Source organism: Oryctolagus cuniculus, chromosome 8 (genome assembly GCF_964237555.1).
Source record: "Oryctolagus cuniculus chromosome 8, mOryCun1.1, whole genome shotgun sequence".
Taxonomy (NCBI): Eukaryota; Metazoa; Chordata; class Mammalia; order Lagomorpha; family Leporidae; genus Oryctolagus; species Oryctolagus cuniculus.
Genome location: NC_091439.1, coordinates 62422906 through 62448053, shown reverse-complemented (window position 1 = coordinate 62448053; position 25148 = coordinate 62422906). Strand labels below are relative to the sequence as shown.

The window sequence follows — 25148 nt, the reverse complement described above, 5'->3', positions numbered from 1 at the left end:
ACAGAGAGGTAGAGGCAGAGAGAATCTTCTATCCACTGGTTCACTCCCCAAATGGCTACAATGGCCAAGGCTGGGCCAATCCAAAGCCAGGAGCCAGGATCTTCTTCCAGGTCTCCCATGTGGATGCAGGAGTTCAAGGACTTGGATCATCTTCCATTGCTTTCCCAGGCACATTAGCAAGGAGTGAGATTGGAAGTGGAGAGCCAGGACTTGAACCAGCATCCATATGGGATGCTGTGGCTTTTACCTGCTATGCCACAGCGCTGGCCCCAACACTGTTAATTGACTATTTCTATTTAAATTAGCTAATGACTCTGCATTTGAAATTTATCTACTTGAAGTCACACTTTTGATTGATGTTTAAGCAAAATTATTTTTTAAAAAGATCTAAAGGCCAGCGCCACGGCTCACTAGGCTAATCCTCCGCCTTGCGGCGCCGGCACACCGGGTTCTAGTCCCGGTCGGGGCACCAGATTCTGTCCCGGTTGCCCCCCTTCCAGGCCAGCTCTCTGCTGTGGCCAGGGAGTGCAGTGCAGGATGGCCCAAGTCCTTGGGCCCTGCACCCACATGGGAGACCAGGAGAAGCACCTGGCTCCTGGCTTCGGATCAGCGCGGTGCGCCGGCCGCAGCGCGCCAGCTGCGGCGGCCATTGGAGGGTGAACCAACAGCAAAAGGAAGACCTTTCTCTCTGTCTCTCACTGTCCACTCTGCCTGTCAAAAAATTAAAAAAAAAAAAAAAGAAAGATCTAAAACAAAATTGATTTATTTGAAAGAGTTACAGAGAAAGAGGGAGAGACAGAGAAAAAGAGAAATCTTCCATCTGCTGGTTTACTCTCCAGTGGCTGCAACAGCCGGGCTAGCCCAGAGCAAAATCAGAAGCCAGGAGCTTCTTCCTGATCTCACATGGGTGGCAGGGCCCCAGGCACTTGGGCCATCTTCTGCTGCATTCCCCAGGCCATTTGCTGGGAGCTGAATTTGAAGTGGAACAGCCAGGACTCAAACCAGCACCCACACGGATACCAGCCACACAAGCAGTAGCTTAACTCACTACCACACAACGCTGGCTCCTAGATCTTTAAATGAGTCCTTTCCTAAAATCTTATGGTGCAGTGGGTTAAGCCTCCACTTCAACATGGGCATCCCATATCCGAGTGCTGGTTCATGTCCCAGCTGTTCCACTTCCAATCCAGGTCCCTGCTAATACACCTTGGAAAGAAGCAGAAGATGGCCTGAGTGCTTGTGTCCCTGCTACCCACATAGGAAATATAGATGGAGTGCCAGGCTCCTGGCTTCAGCCTGACCCAGCCCTGCCTGTTGCAGACAACTGCAGAGTGAACCGGCAAGTGAAAAGATCTGTCTCTGTTCCTCTGCCTTTCTAGTAAATAAATAATTTTTTAAATTATCAAATAAAATCAGACATTCTATCCTTAAGTGTCTTAAGACCTCTATGAATAGGCCAGCGCCGCGGCTCACTAGGCTAATCCTCTGCCTGCGGCAACGGCACACCGGGTTCTAGTCCCAGTAGGGGTGCCGGATACTGTCACGGTTGCTCCTCTTCCAGGCCAGCTCTCTGCTGTGGCCCAGGAAGGCAGTGGAGGATGGCCCAAGCGCTTGGGCCCTGCACCCGCATGGGAGACCAGGAGGAAGCACTTGGCTCCTGGCTTCGGATCAGTGCAACGCGCAGGCCGTAGCGGCCATTTTGGGGGGTGAACCAACGGAAGGAAGACCTATCTCTGTCTAATTCTGCCCGTTTAAAAAAAAAGAAAAAGAAAAAGACCTCTATGGAAGGCAAGACTAGTCTAACAAACAAAAAAGTACCTGCTACTTTAAGAATATGTTTAGTCATTCTGGACCATATTCACAAGATGCCTTACTCTGAAACAGAACAAAAATATCTTACGAGTGATAGTAGTATTGTGACTATGTTAAAAACAAGCAGAAAAGCCTTTCAGGAGCACTTAGTGAACAGTGTATAGATGAAATGATAGAATCTCTGAAACCGCATACTACCAATGACAGAAACAACCATAAAAGAAAAACTTAAATGATGTCAATACTAAAACTTTCAAACATCCATATGACAAAGTACATCCTTAATAAGTCAGAAATCTTCCAAAGTATGTAACAAAAGGTCTTACAAAGCTGTATTTAAAAAAGATGAAAGCCTGTAGGAAGATAGAGAACATGAATAAGTGACTCCCAGATCACTATAAACATATGAAATACACATATAGAAGATAGTCAACCTCACTGGAAATTAAGTTGATCTTGTTATTGCTTTTGTAGTAATATTAAAATCTAGCAGCTACAATGGGCACTCCAAATAAAATGATCTTGGGATGTACAACTTTTGTGGAGTGTAACTTAGAAGTATATATTAAAAACTTAAAAAGTATACAGCCTTTGAATCTGATTTCACTTCTAAATATTTCTCTTTAAAAAGGATGCATACTTGGGGCTGGCACTGTGGCACAGCAGGTTAACACCCTGTCCTGAAGCGCCGGCATCCCATATGGGCACTGGTTCAAGTCCCAGCTGCTCCACTTCCGATCCAGCTCTCTGCTATGGCCTGGGATAGCAGTACGAGATGGCCCAAATCCTTGGGCCCCTGCACCCATGTGGGAGACCCAGGGGAGGCTCTTGGCTCCTGGCTTCAGATCAGCACAGCTCCAGCCGTTGCGGCCAACTAGGGAGTGAACCATCGGATGGAAGACCTCTTTCTCTTTTTCTCTCTCTCTCTCTAACTCTTTCAAATAAATAAAAAATAAATCTTTTAAAAAAAAAAAGGATGCATACTTAAAGTTAGTTGAAAGAATCATCAAAAAGTAGAGAAAAAAATGGAGCCAGCTCTAACAATAACTGACTGATCATCAGTGCTGTGTACAAATGGAATTAAAAAGAGCGGTTACACATGACTTTCAGAAATGTGCTTACCCTACAAGAGAATCACAAAACATTTTAAAGTTGCTAAGCCAAATATTTAAATACTTACAAATGTGTATGCATAGAAAAAATCTGAATGTACTGTACTTTGAAATTTTATCTCTAAGCAATTTAAGATTTAGCAACTTTAAGATTTTTTTTTAAAGGTTTATATTATTTTACAGATGGAGTTACAGAGAGGTAGACACACAGAGAAAGAGTCTTCCATCTGCTGGTTCACTCCCTAAATGACCACAACAGCCAGAGCTGAGCTGATCCAAAGTCAGGAGCTAGATGACTTAGGTCATCTTCCACTGCTTTCCCAGGTGCATTAGCAGGGTGCTGGATCAGAAGTGGAGGGTGCCCATATGGGATGTCGGCACTGTAGGCCAGGGCTTTACCTCACTGCACCACACATAAGATTTATTTATTTGGAAGGCAAAATGACAGGGAGAAAAAGAAAAAGAATGGTGGGGGGTGGGGGGATCTTCCATGTGCTGGTTCACTCCTTAAGTGCCTGCAACAGGGGCCGGCATTGTGGCATAGTAGGGAAAGCCACCACCTGCAGTGCCAGCATTCCATATGGGCACCGGTTCGAGTCCCAACTGCTCCACTTCTGATCCAGCTCTCTGCAATGGCCTGGGAAAGCAGCATAAGATGGCCCAAGTCTTTGGGCCCCTGCACCCTCGTGCGAGACCCAGAAGCTCCTGGCTCCTGACTTTGGATCGGCACAGCTCTGGTTGTTGCGGATATTAAAAGCGGGTGGGAGACCTCTCTCTCCCTCTCTGTAACTCAAATAAATACGGGGGAAAAAAAGGTCATGGAAAATGCAAGTAAAACTAAGTTCATTTAAAAAAAAAAAAAAATGCTTGCAACAGCCAAGGACGAGGCTTTGTTGGGCCGAAGCCATGATCCAGGAACTCCATCTGGGCCTCCCATGAGAGTGGCAGGATCCCAAGCACTTGGCCCATCATGTGCTGCCTCCCAAGCACATTAGCAGGAAACTGTATCAAAAGCGTGGAGTAGCCAGGACTTCAGCTGTCACTCTGATCTGAGATGCAGGCATCCCAAGAGGCAGCTTAACCAGCCATGCCACAATGCCCACCCCAAGGAAGCCAGGTTTCTAACCTTTCTTCTTCTTGCGTATATGTGTCTGTTAATGTGGGCATACTTGAGGATATCTTTTGGAGCCCAAGGAGGGGAGGAGGAGAAATAGCTGCTTTTCAGTACTTACACAAGTGAGAAACTGCACAGGAAAGCTGAGAACTTTCCTTTTTTCTTTCTTTCTTTTTTTTTTTTTTTTTTTTTTTTTTTGACAGGCAGAGTAGACAGTGAGAGGACAGTGAGAGAGAGACAGAGAGAGAGAAAGGTCTTCCTTTGCCGTTGGTTCACCCCACAATGGCCGCCGCGGCCGGCACACCGCGCTGATCCGATGGCAGGAGTCAGGTACTTATCCTGGTCTCCCATGGGGTGCAGGGCCCAAGCACTTGGGCCATCCTCCACTGCACTCCCTGGCCACAGCAGAGAGCTGGCCTGGAAGAGGGGCAACCGGGACAGAATCCGGCGCCCCGACCGGGACTAGAACTCGGTGTGCCGGCGCCGCTAGGCGGAGGATTAGCCTAGTGAGCCGCGGCGCCAGCGTGAGAACATTCCTAACAAGAGCCTCCTTATATATGCACTTAACACATCACATGACAATTACATTTTCTGACTTATTACATGACTTCGACAAAATTTCAACTAGAGTCATAATCATTTTTCTATCTCCAATGCCTATTACAATGTGTGGTATGTTAGTGGGATAAATAAATAATCTTTAGCAACAAGTTCAAAAGGCTCTCCAAAACACCTGCTGCGGCTCCAAATAGGATACCCCAAAGTAGAACCAAAGTCTACCTGAACTTCTCCACCCTTCACCCTACCCTCAGCCCACTTCTTATCCCTCTCTCCCTCCTGAAATCCAGGAAGAGGCTTTCTCTAAATGTCCCCTAAGAACCTAAAGGCTGAATCCTCCAGATTAACTTGCAGGGAGAAGGTTGAGAGTTGACACCACACTGACAGCCCAGGCAAATTCTGTTCTAATTACTGCCTGTTTTTCAGGTTGCCTAAAAATCATCTACTGTTGGGGCTGGTGCTGTGGTGTAGTGGGTAAAGCTGCCGCCTGCAGTGCCGGCATCCCATATGGCTGCCAGTTCAAGTCCTGGCTGCTCCTCTTCCAATCCAGCTCTCTGCTATGGCCTGGGAAAGCAGTGGCCCAAGTCCTTGGGCCCCTGCAACCACATGGAAGACCCAGAAGAAGCTCCTGGCTCCTGGCTTTGGATCAGCACAGATCCGGCCGTTGCAGCCAATTGGGGAGTGAACCAGTGAATGGAAGACCTCTCTTTCTCTGCCTCTTCTTTTCTCTCTGTGTAACTCTTTCAAAATAAATAATATTTTTTAAAAATCACCTACTCTTTCTCTAGGATTGCTTAGACTGCCCACTTTTTTTCTTTTTAAGTTTCCTACTTTGTGTGATTCTCATGTGCTTACACATTAAAATTTGTATTGTTTTTCTCCTGCTGACCTGCCTATTGTAAGTTTGTTTACATACTTAATTTTTTAAGTTTATTTATTTATTTGAAAGGCCAAGTGACAAGGGGTAGGGCATCTTCCATCTGCTGGATTGCTCCCCTAATGTCTGCAACAGCTGGAGCTCAGCCAGGCGGATGCCAGGAACCAGAAACTGAATCTGGGTCTCCTACATGGGGTCAGGGACCCAAGTGTTGGAGCCTTTGTGTGCTGCCTTCCAGCGTGCACATTAGCAGGAAGGGGATAGGAAGCAGAGGCAGGACTCAGTCCCACAAACTCCAATACAGGATGCAGCAGCTGAACACACTGTGCCAACACCACCTGCCCCCATACTCCAATTACTAAATCTGAGGCCAGCTCTGCAGCACTGTGGGATAAGCCACCCCCTGTGATGCCAGCATACTGCATGGGCATGGGCTGGAGCCCTGGCTGCTCTGCTTCTGATCCAGCTCCCTGATAATACACCTGGAAAACAGCAGACGCTGACCCAAGTGGTCAGGCCCCTGACACCCACATGGGACACCTGGATAAAGCTGGACTCCTGGTTTCAGACTGACCCAATCCTGGCTATTGTGGCTATTTGTGGTGTGAACCAGCAGATGGAAGATCTGTCTGTCTCTCTCTATGTAACTCTGCCTTTCAAAATAAATACATTGGGCCTGGCTCTGTGGCACAGTAGGCTAAGCCTCTGTCTGCCACATCAGCATCCCACATGCATGCCAGTTCATGTCCAAGCTACTCTTCTGATCCAGCTCTCTGCTTATGGCCTGGGAAAGCAGTGAAACATGGCTCAAGTGCTTGGGCCCCTGCACCTGTGTGGGAGACCTGGAAGAAGCTCCTGACTCCTGGCTCCAGATCAGCCCAGCTCCAGCCATTTGAGGGGTGAACTAGTGGATGGAAGACCTTTCTCTGTTTCTCTATCTGTGTCTCCAATAAATAAATAATTTTAAAAATAAATACATCTTTTATGGCCGGCGCCGCGGCTCAATAGGCTAATCCTCCACCTAGCAGCGCCGGCACACCGGGTTCTAGTCCCAGTCGGGGCGCCGGATTCTGTCCGGGTTGCTCCTCTTCCAGGCCAGCTCTCTGCTGTGGCCCGGGAGTGCAGTGGAGGATGGCCCAAGTGCTTGGGCCCTGCACCCCATGGGAGACCAGGAGAAGCAGCTGGCTCCTGCCTTCGGATCAGCGCGGTGCGCCAGCTGCAGCGCGCCACCTGTGGCCGCCATTGGAGGGTGAACCAACGGCAAAGGAAGACCTTTCTCTCTGTCTCTCTCACTATCCACTCTGCCTGTCAAAAAATTTAAAAAATTATTGAATCTTCAGGGGGAACAAAGTTCCTTTTGCCCCTGCACATCTAAGGCTTAGATTCTGCATATGAAATGCAGACAATTGCACATGGAACAAGGCTGGCCACAGAGTCTCTCAGTAAATACAATTCCATTTAGCCAACAGTTCAGAACAAAAATCCTAAAATTTTCCTTGGTTCCCTTTTCTCTCACTCCGCACATGTAATTCATCAACAAGACAACTGGAAAAATGCTGTTGATTCCGCATCTAAAATGTATTCCCACAACCATTCTCACCATTTCACTGCTACCACCCTGGTGCAGCTGAGACATTGTCTCTTGCCCACAGAACTGTCCAGAGTCCCCTACAGAGTACAGGTCTCTGTACTGCCTTACTCCCATACTGTAGTCTTCACAAAATAGCCAGGGTATTTCTCACGGCTTATACGCCCTTCATGATCTGCTCTCAAAGCACACTGTGAACCCATCTTCCACCCTCCAGCACACAAAGCTCCTGCTCCATGGCCTACTTCCTATTCCTGGGGCTTGTCAAGTAGGGTCCCACCTCAGGGCATGACCTCCTCCCACTCCTGCCTCTTCCTTTTTTGCTAGGAATGTGTTTCGTGTTTTGTTTTGTTTTGTTTTCTCCCTTTCTTTTCTTAAATGTGACCTTATCAAGTCGCTTCTTAATCAGTTGCAGAGGCTGGCACCACGGCTCACAACAGGCTAATCCTCCGCCTGCGGTGCCGGCACCCTGGGTTCTAGTCCCAGTCGGGGTGCCGGTTCTGTCCCGGTTGCCCCTCTTCCAGACCAGCTCTCTGCTATGGCCAGGGAAGGCAGTGGAGGATGGCACAAGTCCTTGGGCCCTGCACCCACATGGGAGACCAGGAGAAGCACCTGGCTCCTGGCTTCGGATCAGTGCAGTATGCTGGCTGCAGCAGCCATTGGAGGGTGAACCAACAGAAAAGGAAGATCTTTCTCTGTCTCTGTCACTGTCTACTCTGCCTGTCAAAAAAATAATAAATCAGTTGCGGAGCTGGTGCTGTGGCATAGCGGGTAAAGCCGTCACCTGCAGTGCCAGCATCTCATATGGGCACCGGTTCGAGTCCCGGCTGCTCCACTTCTGATCCCGCTCTCTGCTATGGCCTGGGAAAGCAGTAGAACATGGCTCAAGTCCTTGGGCCACTGCACCTGCGTGGGAGATCTGGAAAAAGCTCCTGGCTCCTGGCTTCAGATTGGCACAGCTCGGGCCATTGCTATCAACTGGGGTGTGAACCAGCAGATGGAAGACCTCTCTGCCTCTCCTTCTCTCTATGTAACTCTTTCAAGTAAATAAAAGAAATCTTAAAAATTAAAAAGTCAGTTGCTCCAAATAGCTTTTATAAATAAGAATTTTTATTTATTTGAAAGAGAATGTGACAAAAAGAGAGCAAGATCATCCACCTGCTGATTCAATCCCAAAATGACTGCACCAACTGATCGGTCAGGCCAAATGAGCCTGGAACTCAATCTGGGTCTCCCATGTTTCCCAGGCACATTAGCATGGAGCTGGGTAAGAAGCAGAGCTGATACAGGCCTATGTAGTAGGCAGCAGTTCAGTTTACTGTGCCACATCACCAGCCCCCACCACTTTTTTTTAATAGCAAACCTTTTCAACCAGCCTCATTCTGCCATCAATTTTTCTTTGGTATACCAGCTTTCCTTACATTACCTATTTAAGTTGATAACTGTCTATCTCAGCCACTAGTATGTTCTCTGGGTTAAAGAACTTTTTCTTCACCACTCAATTTCAAGCACTTAGAATATGCCTGCCACATTAGAGAAGCTGAATGGATATTTGCAGGACAGTTAATTATGTGAATGACCAATTCAGCCAAGTCATGTCTCAAGTTCACCTATAAACAGTATTGGGCTCAGTGTCATCCATCTGTAACCAACTGAATGTTTCCTGAAGTCAACAAAAAGGGATGTTATATCAAAAACAGGTGGGACAACAGGATCACACTACTCAACAATGATGCTGATGGCGATAATTACTCTCAACAGGCCTTGTGTTCCCTAACCCAGCAAGTGCCTCCCCCATCTCACATCCCACTGTTGTATCTGAGCGAGTGCAAACAGAGAAGCACCACACATGAATAAAATCTGACAGTCCTTTATTACCGATGGTGGAGAGCAGGCTCATGCCCTAAAGAACTCAAAGCAACAGGGTTTATAAAGACAAAACCACACGGAGAAGGAATACATGGTTACTAGGGTCAAGCTGACCTAAGGCCTATGAGAAACTAATATCAGTTACAATCTTGACAATAGACAAATTACAATCTTTTTAAATATTTATTTATTTGGAAGGCAGAGTTAGAGAAGCAGAGGCAGAGAGAGGAAGAAAGACAGAAAAAGAGAGAGATCTTCCATCCACTGGTTCACTCCCCAAATGGTCTCAATGGCTGGAGCTGGGCCGATCCGAAGCCAGGCCATCAGAAATAGTTGGATCAGAAGTGGAGAAGCTGGGACTTGAACTGGTGCCCATATGGGATGCCGGCACCACAGCACCAGCCCAACAAATTACAATCTTAACATTAATCCAAGTGCAGCCTATCTGTTTTAAGCTTGAGCGATCACGCTAGGGAGTTTCTATGTTCTGCTAAGTGGGATGAAGGGTTACTGTCTGAGTTTTAGACCATAGTTAGTTTCAGACCAGAGTCTCAAGGGGCTGGGGAGTGGTACTTTCTCAAGATGGACTCCTGGGAGCTCTAAAATGGAGTCCCTCTTGTTAGGGTGTCTGTTACCTCACCCACCACCACTGGAGACCCGTATCCATTTTATTGAAACTTCAAGTGTTTCTAAGAATGACTGAAGAGATTTAACAGGCATTGTGTATGAGGTAAAGTTGGTTATTGTATAATAAAAACAATACTTCTCATTAGGTAGTAACCAGACACTGTTTCCTGATATGGAACCCTGTAACGAGGGACAAACTGATTTGCTAAAGTCACTAATTATTTTCCATTGGTTCAATCCTATTAATAAAATAAGGCAAGGAAAAGACCCTACAAAATGAAGCCAGGGGCCAGCGCTGTGGCGCAGTGGGTTAAAGCCCTGGCCTGAAGTGCTGGCATCCCATATGGGCACGGGTTCTAGTCCTGGCTCCTCCTCTTCCGATCCAGCTCTCTGCTATGGCCTGGGATAGCAATAGAAGATGGCTCAAGTCCTTGGGCTCCAGCACCCATGTGGGAGACTGGAAGAAGCTCCTGGCTTCAGATCAGCACAGTTCCAGCCGATGCGACCATCTGGGGAGTGACCAGTGGATGGAAGACCTTTCTGCCTCTGCCTCTCTGTAACTCTTTCAAATAAATAAAATAAATCTTTAAAAAAAAAAAAAAAAACAGGCATTTTCAAAGCATGTGTAAATGAAGCCTCAATGCATCAAGATCAGCTGTGGTCTGTATCACATGTAGCTTAACTAAAAATAAAGTACTGAGGCCGGTGCCACGGCTCACTAGGCTAATCCTCTGCCTTGCGGCGCCGGCACACCGGGTTCTAGTCCCGGTCGGGGCGCCGGATTCTGTCCCGGTTGCCCCTCTTCCAGGCCAGCTCTCTGCTGTGGCCCGGGAAGGCAGTGGAGGATGGCCCAAGTGCTTGGGCCCTGCACCCCATGGGAGACCAGGATAAGTACCTAGCTCCTGCCATCGGATCAGCGTGGTGCGCTGGCCGCAGCGGCCATTGGAGGGTGAACCAACGGCAAAGGAAGACCTTTCTCTCTCTCTCTCTCTCTCTCACTGTCCACTCTGCCTGTCAAAAAATAAATAAATAAATAAAAATAAAGTACTGAAGTTTCAATAAAGTTTGTTAAAAATATATTTAACAGTGCTTAGTGTCATTTTAAACAGTTATTTCCTTTCCTATACACATGGAGGGGGAGGACTACTGACTAAGCAGATCATAAATCTTATACAAACCTAGTCAATTGCCATGTCAGTGAAGTAAACAAGAATGATACCCCCTTCCAGTCAACCACAGTGCTCCAAACATGCACCACATCACAGTGTACAATCCAGGCTAAGGAGTTGGGCCATGGCCCAGGTTACAACTGTGTTTCTCTCAGTTTAGTTGCTGTGTAATTTTGGGAATATTCTGGTTCCACAAGCCTCACCATGCATAAAATCCAGATAAGGACACCTGCTCTATAGAGTTGTAATGAGGACAGCGCATTCAACCCACAGGTACATCAAGCACAGGTTCCTCTTATGTCAAAAGACAAGATGTAAGAAGCCCAGGTGCTCCGGATGACCTGGAGAATCTGAGGACATACACACACTCCACACATCCTGGGAGCAAACTCTGAACATCTTCCCGCAAATCCCAGTCAGCGCTAACAAAACACTTAGCCTTTATAATAGCTCTGACAAATCCAGTTGTGCTCTTGCGGGTCTCACTCGCCTCAACCCACGTGCTCTGTGAATCCCAGGGCTAAGGCTCCACCTTAGGCTCCAGTGAGGACACGCCCTCTGCAAACACGCTGCAGTCGACAGCTAAGGCAATAGGTGGCCTGCTGGTGCAAACTCAGGGTCTCTCCCTGAACTTCCGCTTTCCAGAGATACGCTGTCTCCACTTGAGTCACTCAGTCTAGCGAGCCCGTACCCCATTCCGGGTCATTTCCCCTCCACACCGCAACACGCCAAGGGGGGAAGTTAGTGCCAAACCGACAACAGCTCAGGGCTCGTGGGCGGCCAGGCGCTTCCTGGTCCCCTCTCACCACGAGGGGAACTCGCAGGCTGCCCGCGAGTGGGCCGCACACGGTACCTGGATCAGGCCCCCCTGGAACAGGGCGCTGTGCACGCAGCCGGGGACCGTCCCGAGCAGCTGTACCGAGCCGTTCTGGTTGCGGATCCTCCAGCTCCCCCGCAGACTGTAGCTGAGCGTCCGGGCGGTGCAGCTCGCCGGGCACAGAGCGAGCAGCAGGAACAGATGCAGGCGCATCTCGGGAACCTGCTGCTACAGAGACCAGAGCGGTTGGCTCCTGACGCAGGTGCGGACCCAAGGGAAAGCCACTCGGACCGCTCGGAAGAAGCCCAAGATCTAGCTCTCGGAGCCCGCGGGCCGCGGGACCCGCCCCCGGGGCCTGGCCCCGCCCCCAGGTCAGCTGAGCGCTCTCCCGGCAGCACCGGCATCCGAGAAACGCTAATCCGAGGGGCTGGAGCCGCGGCCCCGGGTAAATGGCTGCACCCTGCGGCGTCGGTGCAGTTTGAACCCTGGCCCGCGCTCCTTCTCGCTGCCCCCTTAGATACAGCAGGAGGCAAAAACCTAGCACGCTCTTCGTGACGCACCCCTGGGCGCAAAGAGCCACAAAGCCACCGAGAGATGGGGACGCACAGTGTGTGGAGACCACAGCTATACAGACTCCTCACTCTAGCGACACAAAACGGGGAGACAAACCACCCTTCAGTCCCCCAAGTTTTGCACAGACCCTCGTCTACGCTTCCGGGGTCGGCCTAGTGACTCAACCTGCTGACCTCCGAGCACACGCGACGCTTTGAACGGCGAATGAGTACTGATGGTATCTAATGTGACCCAAGTCCTTGAGCTTCTAACACTGCGCTGTTGCAAGAGTTTAAAATTCGTTGCGCTCATTAGCTGTGAAACCTGGGCAAGCGCAAAACCTCCAATACCTGCTTCCAGAACCCGAAAATATGGGCAGTTAATTCCTTTTATCTGTTGTGAGCATACAATGAGAGCAGCTGAGAGCAACGTCCCTAACAATGCCAGGGAACGCAAGAAATGCCAGAGTTGTTTCAGGTCTTGAAATAGCCAGGTCTACCGAAATGGTGTTTCTGCAGTAGGGTGTTATTCCAGTGATCCTAGGAAACTGAGATGGAATTTCACGTTATAAAATAGATTGATTCCTGTGTTATCTGCATTATTTTTCTCTTTAGGAAGAACTCCTTTCCTCGGATCTGAGCTTGGTTTTGCCTTGTAATGGCCCTGGAATTTTCTCAACGTGTAGGTACAGATTAGATTACTTTTTTTTTTTTTTTTTTTTTTTTTGACAGGCAGAGTGGACAGTGAGAGAAAGACAGAGAAAGGTCTTCCTTTTCCGTTGGTTCACCCTCCAATGGCAGCTGCGGCCAGGGCACCGCGGCCGGCGCACCACACTGATCCAAAGCTAGGAGCCAGGTGCCTCTCCTGGTCCCCCTTGCAGGTGCAGGGCCCAAGGACTTGGGCCATCCTCCACTGCACTCCCGCGCCAGAACAGAGAGCTGGACTGGAAGAGGGGCAACCGGGACAGAATCCGGCGCCCTGACCGGGTCTAGAACCCAGGGTGCCAGCGCCGCAGGCAGAGGATTACCTATTCAGCCTCGGCGCTGGCCAGATTAGATTACTTTTGCAGAGTCAGAAGTTTGTAAAAGTCCAACATCTTGGTTTAGAGACTATTTTCCAGTCTAAGCCTCTGGCTGTTCAGCAACCCTAAAATTTGTATCACAAAAGACATCTACTGGCCAAAGCAATTTTGAACAAAAAGAACAAAGGTGAAGCCATCACAAAACCTAATTTCAAAATATACTACAAAGCTGTAGTAACACAAAAACCATAGTGTGGCATAAAAACACACAGGGACCAATGAAACAGAATAGAAAGCCCAAAAATAAGCCCACATATTTACAGCAGCTGATTTTTTACAAAAGCACCAAAAACATACATCAGAGAAAAGACAGTCTCTTTAACAAATAGTGTTGATGAAATTGAATATCTATAAGCAGAAGAATGAAACTAGACCCCTAATTCTTGCTATATACAAAAACAACTCAAAATTACTTTAATCTAAGACTCAACTCTATGTAGCTAGTAAAAGAAAATATAGGCATAGGCATTGTGGTGCCATGGGTTAAGCAGCCACTTGGCATACCCATATCTCATATTAGAATGCTGGTTCAAGTTAGAGCTCCTTCACTTCCAATACAGCTTTTTGCTAAGGCAGCAGATAATGGCTCAAGTACCTCGGCCTCAGCCACCCATGTAGGATAATCAGATGGAATTCCCAGATACTAGCTTCAGCCTGGCCCAGCCCTGGCTATTGTGAGCATCCGGGGGAGTGAAACAGTGGTTGGAAGATCTGTCTCTCTGTCACCCTCTCTCTCACTCTGCCTTTCAAGTATATAAACATAAATGAGTAAACTCTTTTTCAGAAATAAAACATACAGAAAATGCTTCAAGACATTGGTCTGGGCTAATATTGTTTGCGTATGATCCCAAAAACACAGGCAACAAAAGAAAACATTGACAAATGGGATTACACCAAACTAAAGAGCTGCTTTCTGCACAGAGGAAAAAACAATCAACAGCGTGAAAACAACCTAAGGAAGTGGAGAAAATATTTGCAAACTATTCACTCAAGATTAATATGCAGACCATATAAAATACTCTCAAAACTCAAGCAATCTTACTTTATAATGAGCAAGTGATTTCAATATACATTTCTCAAAATCTATAAACAGCCAACAAATACCTGAACAAATGTTCAGGGACTGGTGTTGTGGCACAGCAGGTTAAACCAATGTCCACCATGCTGGCATTCCATTTCAGAGTTACAGTTCAAGTCTCGGCTGTTCTGCTTCTGATCCAGCTCCCTGCTAATGCACCGGGGAAGGCAGCAGAAGATGGCTCCTGCCATCTGTGTGGGAGACTTAGATGGAATTCCAGGCTCCTGACTTTGACCTGGCCCAGCCCTGGCTATTGCAGCCATCTGGGGAGTGAACCAGTGGAAGGGTGGATCTCTTTTCCCTGTCTCTTCCTCTTTCTGTCAATCTGCCTTTCAAACAAGAAAAAGCAAATCTAAAAAAAAAAGAAAAAAGAAAAAAGAAAAATGTTCAGCATTACTTATTATCAGAGAAATGCAAATGAAGACCAAGATTGTATGTCATCTCCTCCCAATCAGAATGGCTTATTATTAAAAAGACCAAAAATAGGCCGGCGCCGTGGCTCAATAGGCTAATCCTCTGCCTGTGGCACCGGCACACCGGGTTCTAGTCCCGGTCAGGGCCCCGGATTCTGTCCCGGTTGCTCCTCTTCCAGTCCAGCTCTCTGCTGTGGCCCAAGTACTTGGGCCCTGCACCTGCTTGGGAGACCAGGAGAAGCACCTGGATCCTGGCTTTGGATCAGCGCGGTGTGCTGGCCTCAGCACGCCGGCCAGCCGTAGCAGCCATTGGGGGGTGAACCAACGGAAAAGGAAGACCTTTCTCTCTGTCTCTCTCTCTCACTGTCCACTCTGCCTGTCGAAAAAAAAAAAAAAAAGACCAAAAATAATGAATTCTATTGAGGTTGCAAAAAAGTGCACTGTTATACACTGTTGGTAGGAATGTAAATTTGTACAGCAATTATGAAAAACAGTACAGAAGTTCCTCTAAAAATAGAAATAGAACTATCTTTTAATCCAGTAATCCTACCACTGGATATATATTCAAAGGAAAGATAATCAATATGTCAAACATAATCTTCACCCCCTTGTTCACTGCAGCACTATTCACAATACCGAAGATATAAAGTCAATTTAAGTATCCTCCAGTGGATGAATAAATGAAGAAAATGTGGTTTACATGAGGGTATTTCAAAAAGTTTTTTGTAAGATAGAATTAAAAGATAGGTTTATTCTGGTGTCAATGTTTTAAAAGATCTATCTTTTATTAATTTGAAAGGCAGAGTTAGAGAGAAAGAGGAAGACATACACCCAGAGAGAGAGAGAGAGAGAGAGAGAGAGAGAGAGATTTTCCATCATCTGGTTCACTCCCCAAGTGGCCACAACAGCCAGAGATGGGCTAGGCTGAAGCCAGGAGCCAGGAGCATCTTCTGGGATTCCTACATAGGTACAAGGCACCCAGGACTCTGGCCAGCCTCTGCTGCTTTCCCAGGCCATACCAGAGAGCTGGATCAGAAGTAGAGCAGCTGGAACTTGAACTGGCACCCATATGGGATGCCAGCATTGCAGCCTGCGGTTTAACCCATTATGCCATAATGCCATCCATAATACTCAGCTCTTCCTTTAAATTTTACTTATTTATTAATTTGAGAGAGAGAAAGAGTTCCCCTTTGCAGCTTCACTTCCCCAAATATCTGCAGTAATCTGGGATGAAGTCAAGAGATGGAAACTCAATCCATGAGTGACAGGAATGCAATCACTTGAGCTGTTACTGCTGCCTCCCAGGGACTGCATTAGCAGAAAGCTGGAGTCAGGTATTGAACCCAAGCACTCTGATGTGAGACACGGGAACTATAACCAGGTCTTCACCACTAGGCCAAATGCCTGCCCCTCCATGAAGCCTTTGAAGAGCTTTTACATATGCAACGGAATAGTGTCGTAAAAAAGAGTGAAATCCTCGTGGCCAGTGCTGTGGCATAGTGGGCTAAACCTCTGCCTGCAGCTCCAGCTGTGTCCCAGCTGCTGCTCTTCTTCTTTTTTTTTAAGATTTATTTATTTATTTGAAAGTAAGAATTACACAGAGAGAGAAGGAGAGGCAGAGAGAGAGAGAGAGAGGTCTTCCATCCGCTGGTTCACTCCCCAGTTGGCCGCAATGGCCGGAGCTGCACCAGTCTGAAGTCGGGAGCCAGGAGCTTCTTCTGGGTCTCCCACATAGGTGCAGGGGCCCAAGGACTTGGGTCATCTTCTATTGCTTTCCCAGGCCATAGCGGAGAGCGGGATTGGAAGTGGAGCAGCAGGGACTCAAACCGGCGCCCATACGGGACACTGGCACTGCGGGCAGCCACTTTACCTGCTATACCACAGCGTTGGCCCCCTGCTGCTCTTCTGCTCCAGCTCTCTGCTATGGCCTGGGAAAGCAGTGGAAGACTGCCTCAGTGTTTAGGCCCCTGCACCTGCATGGGAGACCTGGGGGAAGCTCCTGGCTTCGGATCATTGCAGCTCCAGCCTTTGCAGCCATTTGGAGAGTGAATCAAAGAAAGGGAGACCTTTCTCTCTCTGTCTCTTCCTCTCTCTTTCTGTGGTTCTGCCTCTCAAATAAATAAATAAATCCTTAAACAGGAAAATAGTAAATAAGATATTAAACATTTGTCACCAAGGGCATGACTATTATTAGCTGAGGACCAATCTAAAGACTTTACATTGCAATAACGTACTTGGTCCTCAGCACAACCCTTTTACAGATGAGGAAACAGTGAGAGCACACAGCCAGTAAACAGTGGAGCTGCCTTCCCCTTAAGTCTGTGGTCTTACAGTGTCCTTGGGTAGCTGATTTAATTTTATAACTGTACTATTGGCAAAAAAAAAAAAAAAAAAAAAAAAAAAAAAAAAAAAAAAACTTCAGTAAGCATGCTACAATGTTATGTCAGCACAGAAAAAAATTACAAACTAAATCAGTCTATTAGTAACTGATGAGATTGGTGACATGTTTCTGTGTAATACTAGGATTGACCTACATGATACACGTGTGCATTACTATACTGTATCTTATTTGATGCAATAAAGTGAAATGTGGCACTACCAAAACTACAAAGCTGTGTTTAGTGGAAAACACGTTAATTTTCTTCCATTTTTAAATTGTTAACACAGCTGTTTGTTTGAAAAGCAGAGTGACACAGACACAGAGGGAGACACAGACACACAGACACACACACACAGAGAGAGAGAGAGAGAGAGAGAGAGAGAGAGAGAATCATCACAAATGGCTGCAATGGCAAAAAGTTGGGCTAGGGCTGGGCCAGACCAAAGTCAGGAATCAGGAATCCAGTCAGGGTCTCCCACATGACTGGCAGGGACCCAAGTATGTAGGCTATAATTCATTGTTTTCCCAGGCAGATTAGCAGGAAGCTGGATTAGAAGCAGAGACCCACCTTGTGCCATAGAAGGTTAAGGGTCTGTCTGCAGTGCCAGCATCCCATATGCGCACCAGTTCAACTCCTAGCTGCTCCACTTTTGACCCGGCTCTCTTCTATGGCCTGTGAAAGCAGTAGAAGATGGCCCAAGTCCTCGGGCCCCTGCACCCTCGTGGGACCCGGAGGAAGCTCCTGCTCCTGGCTACAGATCAGCCCAGCTTCAGCCATGCAGCCATCTGGAGAGTGAACCAGCAGATGGAAAACTCTCTCTCTCTCTCTCTCTCTTTCTCTCTTTCTCTCTTTCTCTCTTTCTCTCTCCCTCTCTCTGCATATGCCTCTCTGTAACTCTGCCTTTCAAATAAATAAATAAATCTTTTAAAAAAAAGAAGAAAAGAAAAAAAGAAGGAGAGGGGGAGAGGAAGAGGAAGAGAAGAGCAGCCAGGACTCAAATAAGCACTCCAATGTGAGGTTGAAGTTATGTTTCAATATGTTGCAAGCCACACCTCAACCTGCTGTGCTACAACACCAGCCCCACTTTTTAAATTGTAAAATGAGACATTTACTGTATTTCAATTGCCCCATAGCCCCATAAGGCTAATGACTGCCATACTGGACAGCATAGTTCTAAGAAAGAGAAATTCAGCAAAGAAAAAAGTAAAATAAAAAGGCCTCTCACCCTGGGGCTTAACTTGTCTGTCTTCCTATGTTTTATTTACTTATCTTACACAAAATAGAGCTGCATTTTAATTTTTGTATTCAGGCTGAACATCTTTTGCTTTAATTGGCTAAATTAACCTCATTACTTTCTTTAAAATTTATTTATTTATTTATTTATTTATTTATGTGAGAGTCAGAGTTATGGGGTGGAAGGGGGTGCTGGTGTGAGGACTTAGATGACCTAATGAGGAGCTCTTTAAAAAATATATCATTATCTGGGGCCAGTATTGGGGCATAGATGGTAAAGCAGCTGTCTGCCACGCCAGCATACCATACGGCACCAGTTTGTGTCCAGGCTGTTGCCCTTCTGATTTAGCTCCCTGCTAATGCACCTGGGAAAGCAGCGGCAGATGGTCCAAGTGCAGGGGCCCCTGTACCCACATGGGAGACCCAAGTAAAGCTCCTGGCTCCTGAGTGCAGTCTGGCCCAACCCTGGCAATTGTGGTCATCCAGGGAGTGAAGCAGCAGATGAAAGATCTCTCTCTCTCGTTCTCTAACTCTGACCTTTGAATAAATAAATATCCAAAAATATATAATACATTTTTTTTTTGACAGAGTGGACAGTGAGAGAGAGAGACAGAGAGAAAGGTCTTCCTTTACCGTTGGTTCACCCTCCAATGGACGCTGCGGCCGGCGCACAGCGCTGATCTGAAGCCAAGAGCCAGGCGCTTCTCCTGGTCTCCCATGGGGTGCAGGGCCCAAGGACTTGGGCCATCCTCCACTGCCTTCCCGGGCCATAGAAGAGAGCTGGCCTGGAAGAGGGGCAACCGGGACAGAATCCGGTGCCCCAACCAGGACTAGAACCCGGTGTGCCAGTGCTGCAGGTGGAGGGATAGCCTATTGAGCTGCAGCACAGGCCTAATACGTTATTTTTTTTTTTTTGAAGACTTTATTTGCTAACTTGAAAGTCAGAGTTACAGAGAGGCAGAGAGAGAGAGAGAGAGAGAGAGAGAGGTCTTCCATCTGCTGGTTCACTCCCCAGATGGCCGCAATGGCCAAAGCTGCGCAGATCTGAAGCCAGGAGCCAGGAGCTTCCTCCAGATCTCCCATGCGGGTGCAGGGGCCCAAGGTCTTGTGAAGTCACAAGACCTTGTGAGGGGTTGGGATCTCACAAGTATATACATTTGCCAATGAACTGTGTACTTAAGAGCTGAACGCTAAGTAAATTACCTCAAGGAAATAAAAGAAAATAAGTTTTTGTTGACAAAAACTGATGGCTTACCTCAAATAGTTTTTAATCAGAGCTAATTCAAAGAAAGTGTATACCAGGCACAAGTAAATATATCTTAGTAAAGATACTGTATTACAGGGGCTGGCTCTGTGGTGTAGCAGGTAAAGCTGCTGCCTGCAGTGCCAGCATCCCATATGGGCAACAGTTCGCAACCCGGCTGCTTCACTTCTGATCCAGCTCTCTGCTATGGCCTGAGAAAGCAGTAGAAGATGGCTCAAGTCCTTGGGCCCTTGTTCTTGCATGGCAGACCTGGCAGAAGCTCCTGACTCCTGGCTTTGGATCAGCTCAGCTCTAGCCGTTGAAGTCTTTTTGGGAGCAAACCAGTGGATAGAAGACCTCTCTCTCTCTCTCTCTCTCTCTCTCTCTCTTTGTTCTACCTCTCTCTGTAATTCTTTCAAATAAATAAATATTTTTTAAAAAAGAAATCACTTGGAATACTCATATTCCATGTTGGAGTGCCTGGGTTTGAGTTCTGGCTTGGCTTCCAATTCCAGCTTTCTGCTTATGAGTGCTCCGGGAGGCAGCGGATGATAAACCAAGTAGTTTGGTCGCTGCCACCCACACTGCAGTCCCAGACTGAGTTCTCATTCCCTGCTTCTTTGTGGCCCAGCCCCAGGTGTTGCCACCATTTGGTGAATGAACCACTGGACAGAAGTGCTCTCTCTCTGTCTCATTCACAAATAAAGAAAAATTTTTTTAATTAACATTTTTCTTTTGGTAAAATAGTTTCTCCACAATGTGTCTAAGTGTTGACTGTTTTCTCTGTTTGAAAATCAGTGCGTTTACTTGATCCAAAGTTAAGGAACTTTAATCAATTTTAGAAAAAAGTTAGCCATTAACTTTTTAAAAGTGCCTGTGATCTGTTCCCTCTTTCTTCTATATGATAGTCTAGATCTAATTAGGAGAGAAGAATCACACAAAAGGTTAAACAAGAGAAACTTCACATAAAGAATGACTATGGTACAAGGAAACTCTATCTAGTACCCTGGGGCCAAGGGAGAGTATTCAAGAAAAAACAAACTTAGAACCTGTTCCTATCTTATTGGAGAAGTTGTGTGGGTCAGGATATTGGGTAGAAGAAAGCTTGGCTGGTTTGGAGTTGCTGGGCAGGTAATAAGCCACCCTTTGGATTATAAGCAGGAAAGTAGATGATTAGCTACTGATAACGTGGACCTGTGATGGGAGTCAGGATCCATACTGGGGTGGAAAGCCTTCAAGGGCATTCAGGCTGCCCAGGCGTGGCTGAGGGTTGGCAGCTCTGTGTAGAAGTGGGCCACAGCTGAGGTCTGCATGAGCTGAGCAGAGGCTTGTACAAGGAGTGACCTTAGACATCACTTCCCAGGCCATTCTGGAGCTCCGACTTCCTTATCAGGATGATTGCAAAAAGTTATCAGGAGGTCAAGACTGCAAGGTCACAGATGGATTGAGTTCTGGACCTGTAGATATTTACTGGTTATCAGCAGCCATCCCTCAGGCAACACTGGAAACAGCAGAAACTTCCTTAAACACCGCTCCAGTGCTCTTTACTGAGAAAGATTAATATCATGCACCATTTTAAAAGGGAAAGGCTTAAAGAATTCATCTATTCCAGAAGATGTGTTGGAAGATATATTTGAGGCCAGAGGCAGTCAACTGAACTCGGGCTCCAATTAGACAGGTGTTAGACAGTCATTTCTCCCACCTTGTTACTTAAATCCATTCTCATCTCATTGTGCTCCATATGGAAGGATTTATTCTTTACCAGTTTTGTCTACTAGGTTATTAAACCTAGCTTCTGAGTTTAAGTTTCAAATAGTCTATATTTTTTAAATTCTGGAAGTACTGCTTCTGGTTATCTTTCAAGTCTGCTCATTTTTATAGTCTCTCACTATTTATTTGTGTTTTCAACTTCTCTTATTTCTTCCATTATTAAGAGGTAAGATTTGGAACCCAATTAATTAAATCTAGCTTTTTATCCTTTTCCTCATTTGTAAATTAGGGCTAATAATATAAGTATGTAATAGGTCTATATAAGTTGTTATGAGAATTAAGAGTTAACATATGTAAAGAATTAAGAACAGTGTTTAGCAACTAAAAAATATTACATAAGTGTTGGCTGATATTATCTTTTGTGGTTGATTAATTTTTTATTGCAGGGCCAGTGCTGTGGCGTAGTGGGTAAAGCCGCCACCTGCAGTGCCAGCATCCCATATGGTCACCGGTTCGAGTCCCAGCTGCTCCACTTCCGATCCTGCTCTCTGCATGGCCTGGGAAAGAAGTAGAAGACGGCCAAGTGCTTGAGCCTCTGCACCCATGTAGGAGACCTGGAGGAAGCTCCAGGCTCCTGGCTTCGGATCGGCGCAGCTCTGTCCATTGCAGCTATCTGGGGAGTGAACCAGTGGATGGAAGACCGCTCTCTTTCTGCCTCTCCTTCTCTCTTTTTTTTTTTTTTTAATTTTTTTGATAGGCAGAGTGGACAGTGAGAGAGAGAGACAGAGAGAGAAAGGTCTTCCTTTGCCATTGGTTCACCCTCCAATGGCCGCCGCTGCAGCCGGCGCACCGCGCTGATCCGATGGCAGGAGCCAGGATCCAGGTGCTTTTCCTGGTCTCCCATGGGGTGCAGGGCCCAAGCACCTGGGCCATCCTCCACTGCACTCCCTGGCCATAGCAGAGAGCTGGCCTGGAAGAGGGGCAACCGGGACAGAATCCGGCGCCCCGACCGGGACTAGAACCCGGTGTGCTGGCGCCGCAAGGTGGAGGATTAGCCTATTGAGCCACGGCGCCGGCTACTGCCTCTCCTTCTCTCTGTGTGTAACTTTCAAATAAATAAATAAAATCTTTAAAAAAATGTATCGTGGTGAAATTCACATAGAATATAAAACTGACCATTTTAAAATGCGAATTTCAATGATATTTAATGTGTTGATGATGTTGCACAATCATCACCTCTATCTAGTTCCAAGACATTTTCTTCACCAACACAGGAGGCCCCATGTGCACTAAGCACTGGCACACACCAACCTGCTTTCTGCCTCTATGGATTTAACTATTCTGGATATTCATACAAGTGGACTCATACAATATGTGATCTTTTATGTTTGGCTTCACTTACTCAGCATGTTTTCAAGGCCAAACTACATAGCCACATTGTATCATATGTCTAGGCCACATTTCCTTTTTGTGGCTGAATGATATGCCATTGTACAAGGGTACTTTAAAAGGCATGTGGGAAAATGTGGAGCATTTGGCAGTGATTAAGATGTCACTTGGGACACCCACATCCCATCTAGAGTGCCTGGTTTCGAGTCTTGGCTATTCATACACTTCTGATCCAGCTTCTTCCTGATGTTGCTTACCCTGGCAGACAGCACTTGGGTCCCTGCCATCCACACAGGAGACTCAAGATTGAGTTCTTGGCTCCTGGCTTTGGCCCAGCTCAGCCCTTGCTGTTGCGGGCATTTGGGGAGTGAACCAGCAGGATGGATTCTCTCTGTATGTCTGTCACTCTGCCTTCCAAATCAAGGTAAATAAAATTTTAAGTATGTGGAAAATAGAATTAAGGGGTAATTTTATTATGACATTCAGTCCTCAAATGGATGCAAAACCTGGTACTGGACTAGGCTGAAACTAGGAGCCTGGAACTCCATCTGGTTTCCCTTGTGGGATGCGGGGGCCCAAGCACTGGGGCCTTCTGCTACTGCTTTCCCAGGCTCATTAGCAGGGAGCTGGACTGGAAGTAGAGCAGCCGAGACTTGAACTGCTGCTCATATGGGATGCCTGTGTCACAGGCAGTGGTTTAACAGATTGTGCCACAATGCCAGCTCTGGGTTCATTTCTTTAATGTTCACCAACACTTATTTTTGATTTTTAAAAATTATAGCCATCCCATTGGGTATGAAGTGATCTCATTATAGTTGTTTAAAGATTTTTTTTTTAATTGAAAGGCAGAGATAGAGAGGAGAGACAGAGAGAAATCTTCTATCCACTGGTTCACTCCCTAGATGGTTGCAATGGCCAGGTCTAGGCCAGGCTGAAGCCAGGAGCCCCAAGCTTCCTCCAGGTCTCCCACATGAGCACAGGGGGCATCTTCACCAACTGCTATCCCAGGTGCATTAGCAGAGTTGATCTCAAATCAGCGCCTATATGGGATGTGGGCATCCCAGGCAGTAGGTGGACCCCTCATTATAGTTTTGATTTATATTTCTCTAATAACTAATGAAGCTGAGCATCTTTTCATCTGCTTCCTGGAAATTTGTATATATTCTTTGAGAAATATGTAATCAAATCTTTCCCCAAGCAGGATTACTTGTTTTCTTATTGAGTTTTAAGAATTATTTATGTATTCTGGGTACTAACTTTTTAAGATTTGAGTTGAAAACTGTTTCTCATTCTGAACATTGTCTTCACTTTCTTTTTTTTTTTTTTTGAGAGGTAGAGTTACAGACAGTGAGAGGAGAGGGAGAGGCAGAGAGAAAGGTCTTCCATCTGCTGGTTCACTCCCCAAATGGCATCAACGGCAGCAGCTGCGCCGTTCCGAAGCCAGGAGCTTCTTCCAGGTCTCCCATGTGGGTGCAGGGGCCCAAGGACTTGGGCCACCTTCTACTTTCCCAGGCCATAGCAGAGAGCTGGATTAGAAGAGCAGCAGCCAGGACTAGAACCGGCGCCCATATGGGATGCTGGCGCTTCAGGCCAGGGCTTTTAACCTGCTGCACCACAGCGCCGGCCCCATCTTTTCACTTTTATAATGTCCTTTAACACAAGAAATTAACAACTTTAATGAAGCCCATTTTCTTTTAATTTTCTTGGGTTGCTTGTTCTTCTAGATCATATGTAAGTATTGCCATAATGCAAGGGCATGGAAATGTATTCAGTTTCTTCTAAGAGTTTCCATTTTAGCTCTCACATTTTGGGCTAAACCATTCTGAGCTATTTTTTTGTATATAAGGGTCCAAATTCATTCTTTTGCACGTACATAACCAGATTATCATAGCATCATTTGTTGAAGACTTTTTTTCCCCACTGAATTGTCTTAGCATCCTTGACAAGTACAAATTGACCATACCTGCAAGGGTTTATTTCTGGACTTTAAACTCTTATTGTACATCTTTCATGTTTATTCTTATGCTAATACCATTGTTTTAATTACTATAGCTTTGTAGTAAGTTTTGAATTGAGAAGGATGGGACCTTTATCTTTGTTCTTTAAGACTGATTCTACATATTATATTTCTTTGCAATTCCATATGAATTTTTAAATCTTTTGTATAGTCATTGGGGTTTTGAGAGGGACTGCAATCTGCAGATTGCTTTGAGGATCACTGTCATCTCAACAATGTTAACTCTTGCAAGTCATGAACATAGAAAGTCTTTCCATTTATTTAAGACTTTTTCAGAAATGTTCCATATGTTTCACTATATAAGTTTTGCAGTTCCCTGGTTACATTTCTAAGTATCTTATTCTTTTCAATGCTCCTGTAAATGGAATTTTAATACTTGGGTTAAAAAAATTGTTTTGAAAGGCAGAGGGATTGTGAGAGGGAGAGAAAGAACTTTTCCATTCACTGCTTCACTCCAAAATAGCCACAATAGCCAGTTCTGGGCCAGGCTAAAGCCAGGAGTAAGAAA

General features: G+C 46.3%; 1 protein-coding gene across 1 annotated transcript in view; it reads right to left on the bottom strand.

Moving 5' to 3' along the window:
• The window catches only part of MANBA (mannosidase beta), a 131171-nt gene extending 119254 nt beyond the window's left edge, over positions 1-11917 (bottom strand). Inside the window, exon 1 of the mRNA XM_051819549.2 lies at positions 11580-11917. Within this exon, the coding sequence (XP_051675509.2) occupies positions 11580-11756 (177 nt within the window). The 5' untranslated portion in view covers positions 11757-11917. The remainder of the gene's footprint in view (positions 1-11579) is intronic.
• Between the last annotated feature and the right edge of the window lie 13231 nt (positions 11918-25148).